The sequence below is a fragment of the Polistes canadensis genome, unplaced genomic scaffold, assembly GCF_001313835.1.
Source record: "Polistes canadensis isolate GaletaPanama2010 unplaced genomic scaffold, ASM131383v1 scaffold_81, whole genome shotgun sequence".
Lineage (NCBI taxonomy): Eukaryota > Metazoa > Arthropoda > Insecta > Hymenoptera > Vespidae > Polistes > Polistes canadensis.
In genome coordinates this window covers 232,426-239,544 of record NW_014569628.1, presented here as the reverse complement: position 1 = coordinate 239,544, position 7,119 = coordinate 232,426, and the positions used below count along the sequence as shown (strand labels likewise).

The 7,119-nt window shown below is 31.5% G+C and overlaps 1 protein-coding gene across 4 annotated transcripts in view; it reads left to right on the top strand.

Moving 5' to 3' along the window:
- LOC106786760 (synaptotagmin-7) overlaps positions 1-7,119 on the top strand; it is a 150,874-nt gene that overhangs the window by 32,018 nt on the left and 111,737 nt on the right. Inside the window, exon 1 of one of the 4 annotated variants that reach the window (XM_014748506.1) lies at positions 5,028-5,398. The exons of 2 other annotated variants lie outside the window; for them this stretch is intronic. In XM_014748506.1, coding sequence (XP_014603992.1) covers positions 5,297-5,398 — 102 coding nt within the window. In that variant the 5' untranslated portion in view covers positions 5,028-5,296. Of the gene's footprint in view, positions 1-5,027; positions 5,399-7,119 lie in introns of those variants that run through there. One more of the 4 variants, XM_014748508.1, reaches the window with a different exon arrangement.

The following is a 7,119-nucleotide window of genomic DNA, read 5'->3' as shown; positions in this document are numbered from 1 at the left end:
GGGGAGGGGGTGCGGGTGGTGGGGGAGGAGGATGAAGAACGTGAGTAGACTTCGCAGAAAGGGATGCACATCGTATGTCGGTAATTTCGTGTCGCTTACCTGCACCGCGAACGTCAACTTAAACAGAAGGAAGCTTTTCCTCGAGTTATTTCTTTCCTGAGGGGGAAACTAAATAAAAGAAAGAAGAAAAAGAAAAAAGTAGAAGAGAGGATTTCTTAACCAACGAGAAAGATCATCGTGTTATATTTATATGTATTTTATATTTCTCTTTTTTTCCTCTCTCTCTCTCTCTCTCTCTTACCGTTTTTATTTCAAAGGTTTTGCAAAAAAAAAAAAATGAAAAAAGAAGTTTAATGCGAAGATAAGAGAACCCTTATCTAACCTGACGTTAATTTTGTTTATTTGCTTTTATCATTTTTTTCCTTTGTTTCCTTTCTTCTCTTTCAAACTTGAATGTGTGTCAATATCGAGTTAATTATTTATTTAATTTATTTATTATTATATTATTATTATATTATTATTATTCATTTATTCACATTTATTCGGAAGATCTTTAATGTATTCGCTATCGATACACGCAGAAATAGGATAAAAATCTTGAAAAGGGTTTTAGTCTGGATTAATTCATGGCTAACGAGAGGGTTGTTCTTTGAATCTATAGGGTAAACAGACTTTATCGGCGATCTCGTAGATGCTGAAAAGGAGATTCCTGTTTTTTTCCTAAGTCAAAGAAAGATGGCGCTGGATATATGTTATCATAGGTTTATTTTTGCTCTCTCTCTCTTTCTTTTTTTCTCGAAAAAGAAGAAGAATTTGATTAACTTTTGCAATGAGAAAACGCAACAACACACCGACCGATCCGTATTTTAATATTCATAAGTATCTAATTTATTCGCATATTTGTTTCTAATAATAATAACAAAGGCAAAATAAAAAAGTAAAATGTAGTATGTAGTATGTAGTACAATAACTCTTACATATTTTATTCTCCCCATGTATCGTTTAACATTTATTATTACACGCATAACTGTTTGCGTGAATTGGAAACGGGGTCATAATCGTCTAACATGAGTTTGAAAAACTCATTACCTTTGTACGTCAAATTCAGCCGATAGTTTTTAACGAGTGTAATATTTCAAATGAAAATCTCGCATGAGATTGAAATTCCAAAAAGCAATATTTACGATGATGCCGTCAATAATCTAAATAGATATTGAACTATCATAATGTAAGTTATATTCACATCCGATCGATATAGTAATTTAATATACGAAAATTATCTAAACATTTTGCAATAATAATTTCCAATGTTAAAAAACGTAACGGGAGACTCGGTAAGCGGGGTGGGAAAGAAACAAAAAGAACACAAAACGTAGTATTATTAATTTTCAGCGTATATATATATATATACACGAAAATAATAAATATTTTTATGAATCATGCTACATATATCTCTTGTACACGCTAGTGTTCGTTGTAACAATTCGAAAAACCCACTTCTTTTTCTCTTGTAATAATCCAAAAAACAAAAAAGGGGGAAGATTTGTAACTACGGTAAATATTTTTCGAGTAAAATTTCTAACGGATGAATATGGTGGCAGTGGGGTAGGGGGAGGGGAAGGGGGTTTGAAAGATGATTTAGAGTTGTTTTGAGAATAGGACTTAGAAAGGAGGAGTGAATTGCAGAATGCAACGCGTTGTGATTTGCATTACTAAATTCTCTCAGTCAGTCATAACAATAGCCGTTGGATCTCGTGGCATGCAGGGAATTACTACTACTACTACTACTACTATTACTATTACTATACTACTACTGGTGTTAGTAGTACTTGACTATGAACTCTCACATAGCAATAGTCACGCGATTTACAGCTGACGTGTTTTACGGTACACTCCCGTTGTATGTTTGTTAGTTAGAGAGTTTCGCGGGCGTTAGGGTTATGCCGTTCCTATCGCCAACACAATTCTGATACGATGAACTGTTAGATGAACGCGACAAGGGTTGCACGTGAACCACTTTCGAGAGTTTACAACTTCGAGTTTCGAATGTCGTATTAAACTTCGAATTTATATAATCCCTATATATAATAATAATAATATAATATAATATGATATATATATATATATATATCGCAATAGTTACTAGTTTATTTTGAATGGCTATCGTTTCAACGAATTATTTCATTAGGTTATAGAACGGAGTTATTAATATTTGTATTATTATTATTATTATTATTATTATTGTTTTTCTTTCTTTATATACTTACGATTATATACGATTAGATGGATTTAATATTACACTTATTATTATTATTATTATTATTATTATTATTATTAGATAATAAAGTAATTGTGTGTAAAACGTTTTGAAAACGGAAAATAACCATAGGATATGAGATAGTTGATTGCTCCTGGTTCAAGGCGCGTGGTTAAAAGTATCACAACGGGGTTGGTCGAGGGTTAAAGTTGGGTCGGTAGAAAAGGGGGATGGATAACATTGGCTTGGCGAGGAAATACGAACGTTTCCGGAAAAAGCCGAGATACACTTCAGCTCGGCCGTGGTCCATTCGTTCAACACATTCATCGTTTGGCGTGTTCGAACGATACAGAAAAAACCAAGAGAGAGTTAGGAAAAGAGAAAGAGAAAGAGAGAGAGAGAGAGAGAGAGAGAGAGAGAGAAAAATAGAACAAGAAAGAGAGAGAGAGAGATAAACAAAAAAGTGTACGATATATAAAAAGAAAAGGGGTGCGTGTGCGCGCGCACGTGCGATTAAACGAAACAGAGAGAAAGAGAGAAAGAGAGATAGAAAGATAGAGAGAGAGAGAGAGAGAGATAGAAAGTTTCGTCGAATATTTATTCGTCAAAAGAATGAAAGAGAAAGAGTGAGATGATAGTGGGTATACGTGTTCTCTTACATTCATTCGGTGTCATCGGTGTAAAATTCTCGTCGTGTTCGTTTATTATTATTTTTTCCTTTTCCTATTTTTTGATCACATCCCTTTTCTACTTTCTTTTGATTACATTTTACTTTCGTCATCCCCCTCTACCCTCCTCCCTCTCAGTGTTATCGTCGTGGTTAGTGCAAACGTCATCGAACGATAAGTGTCCGACCAACGATGAGCTTGCACTAGGAGTTCAGTATTATCAACGATCCTACGTTGCACGTTGCACGGATAGATGGATAGAAAGAGAGAGAGAGAGAGAAAGATAGTGTTTGTGTACGTGCATGTGTGAGTGTGTGCGTGTGCTGAGTGAGCGAGAGAGTGTAAAAGAGAAAGATAAACAGATAGATAGATAAATAGAAAAAGGATAGATATTATACGATCGTGTTACTTTATTTTCTTCTTGTCTTTCTGTCTGTCTGTCTGTCTGCCTGCCTGTGAAAACATGATATCGTGTACCAGTGTGTTTATTTATTTGTGTCGCAAGGTGTTTTTCGAAAGGTATGTCAAGTATCTTTGTTGGATACGATGATGCGACCAATGCAGGAGAACACCATTCTCGTGTGTATGTGCGTGCGTGTATTCGTTGAACGTCATAAGCGTCAGTTTCTCTCTATATATTTTTATACTTTTCTCTCCTTTTATTTTTCTATCTTTTTTCTATCTTTTTTATCCTTTTATCAGTCTATATATATATATATATATATATATATATATGTATGGTGGATCTGTCTCTAACACATATTACAAGTGGGTGTTATAATTCTTTTATTTTACAGTTAGCTCGAGAAAGATTCGATTTTTATTGTATTTGTCGAAGATACGACCGACTGACAAAGGTTTTTAATTGAAATTTTTCTCCCCCTCCTCCTCCTCCTCCTCCTCCTCCTGCTCTTTAATTCCGTTTTATCGTCGTGATTGACCTCAGAACGTGCGCGCGCGATAGTCAATTCTTTTTTTTTTTATTTTTGTAATTTTATATCCTTTTTTTTTTTTTTTTTAATTCATCGACGATTCATCGTGGATACAGATTTTTCTCGATTGATATTTTACTTTTTGGATGGAAATTTTTCAATCTTTTTTTTGTTCTTTTTTTTTATTGTTTTGAATACTTCAACGAAAATATTATATCATTATATTATTGTATTTCTATATATATATATATATTATATTTCTATATAGATATTATTATATTTCTCTCTGAATCGCGAAGAAATATATAATATAAATATTATAATGTTATTATAGTAAATAAATCAATCGGTTTATTTAGCATAATCACATCGATGCGTTTGTTTTTCTATTTACAATATATATTTTCGATGTGATTTTATTTTTTTCTATTTTTTTTTTCTTATTTAGATAATACTTAAGTTATAATCACAATCATATTGAATTAAATTTTTATTAAATTACGCGAATCTATATATAAGATAGTTTATTGATTTCAATTGTGAAATCGAGACAATTAAACGTCGAAATTATATCAAGTCGATAAGTGTTTTACCGAGTTCATTATTCTTGGCAAAAGATCAATGAAACTTTCAACTCTTCTACGTTTATATATTTATCTTTTTATCTCTCTTTCTCTTGCCTGTCTGCCTGTCTGTTTGTATGTATGTATGTATGTGGTCCATCAAACGAGCGTTTTAACGAGCGAACGATGTTGATTGTTTACACTCTTTTTTTTTTTATCTGCCTCCTCCCACCCCTGTTTTTATTGATTTACCATCGGCCCTTTTTAAAGATCCAACCATTTATTTTCCCATCAATTCCGAATCATCTTATTTTTCTTTAATTATCTTCGTTTAATATTATATTTCTACAAATATATTTGCTATTAACAAATATTATTTTCTTTTTCTTTTTTATAAAATCAAACGTCATTACACTATTAATCAAATTTTCAGATTTATTTATATTAAATAAAAGCGATTCAAATGAATTTTTTGTTTCTTACGTTATTACATATAATTTGTTTTTATTATTATTATTATCATTATCATCATCATCATTATCATCCATGTATTGCAAAATCAACATAAATTTAATATCACCCCCATGACGATAGTTTGAATTTTTAGAGATCAAAATCGAGATAGAAAAAATAAAACAACAACAACAACAACAACAATTATAACGTTGGGGATTTTTGAACGTGTCGTTAAAATTCTGCCATTGAAAGTTTATTCACGAACTGGTAATCAACGATAACGCATTATACAAGGACAATCGTTAACAGGAAGAGATAGAAAATAAATAGAAAAAGAGAAAGAGAAAGAGAGGGAGAGAGAGAGAGAGATAGTTTCAGTGTGCGTCTGTGCGTGTATGTTAGAGAGAAAGAGAAGGAGATATGGTACACATGGGAATCGCGGGTCAGTACTTCTCGGAATTGGAGCCAAATTTTAATGGCCCACCGAAAGCCATCGATCCAGCTGTGCGTGCTCGAAAGCTAGTAAGTAAACGATGATTCAGATAGTTTCAATACAAATCTGGTTCCCTACATAATTGTGTATTTATATGTGTATATTTGTATTAATTATATCGATTAGATGTAACATCTCAAATATGATACGAGAAATGATCATTTTATTTAATCGATTAATTTTTTCTTTTATTTTTAATGATTTCATATAAATAATTTCATTAGGTCACACAATCGTATATTTAATTATTCATTAATTATAATGATGTGATTTATTGTTGATAATATATATATATATATATATGAATAGTTTAACTAGGTCGAGACCAATTAATATAATTATTGATTTGAATTGATTTATTTTTAACTATAGAGAGAATTTTAATGTAAACGTTAAACGTAAATTTGTATGATTAATTTTTTTTGCCACCCCCCCTCTTTCCTCCCTATCAATTTTTCGAGATACATACATAATTCACCATTATCGTAATTACCAGCACTCTTACGTGCATTATCTAGTGGAAACAATGATAATTTCTTTTCTTTTGTTTCTTTCTTTTTTATTTTTTTATTTTTTAAAGGGAACATCAAGAATTCGTATTCTACATAAATTATATTTAGGAAGCATATTATTATTGTTGTTAGCCACACACCATGTATATACGTGTCCCTTCGTTGTTTACACGTCTGACTACGTGTGCGTTGTAAAATGTCTAAATGTACAATATAATGGAAATATATACATGTATGGTATATATATATATATATATAGTAGCAACCAATTTCATGAGAAAGAGAGAGAGAGAGGGAGAGAGAACAAAAAAATTGACACGGTTTTATTTTACCTTTTTACTCGTGTATGTATGGTTTCAAGCATACACACATACACGAGAGTAAAAAACCGCGTGTATTTTATATTTGTTGAAACCACGATATTGTACAGAATAAGATGGAATCAGGATTTATAATATATCATTGCAATTTATTTAATACGTAAACAAAATAAAATATGACGTGGACGATAAGAAATTGGAGATTTACGGGATGAAAAATATTGAATTATATATTTAACACGGTAAAGAATATAAATAAAATTTTATTAATTTTTTGTTTGTTTTATTTTGTTTTATGTCGAATGCACAAATTTGGTATTTGTTTTTATGGGTAAAATGGTTGAAAATAATATGATTGAAATGAATGTTACGTGTTGTATGTAACATACGCCGCGTGTGTTATATTATATCAGATCGATCGGTGCACCCAACGTAATTTTAAAACGTGTTACGAGAAGGATGATTAATATAAGCGACAAGTCACTTGTCGGCATACGCAATTCCGCTAAATATAACATAGAACGGAATTTAATGTCAACGGTAAAGCATTATTGACGTTTCGTAAGTTTCTCTTTGATATACGGGCATTGTATCGTGCCATTTGAAGTATGCGTATTAATTATCTATGGGTTTGAACTACTCGTGAACGAAGAGTTAAAGGTATCTCTTGGCGCTAACACAGATGTTTTATGCTTTTCATTCAATTATTTATCACAAGTAATTTTTTTGTTTATCCAACATTATCAGCGGGTATGATAAGTCAATTGGCCATTCGCAAACGATTATTCGAAATGTTAACTAGTGATAGATATAATGTGAATAACGAAATAATATAAAACTGAAATTCTAGAGAAGAAGAAAACAAAAAACCAGAACAAATCGTCGAATTTTTGTCTTTTTGTGTGTGTGTGTGTGTGT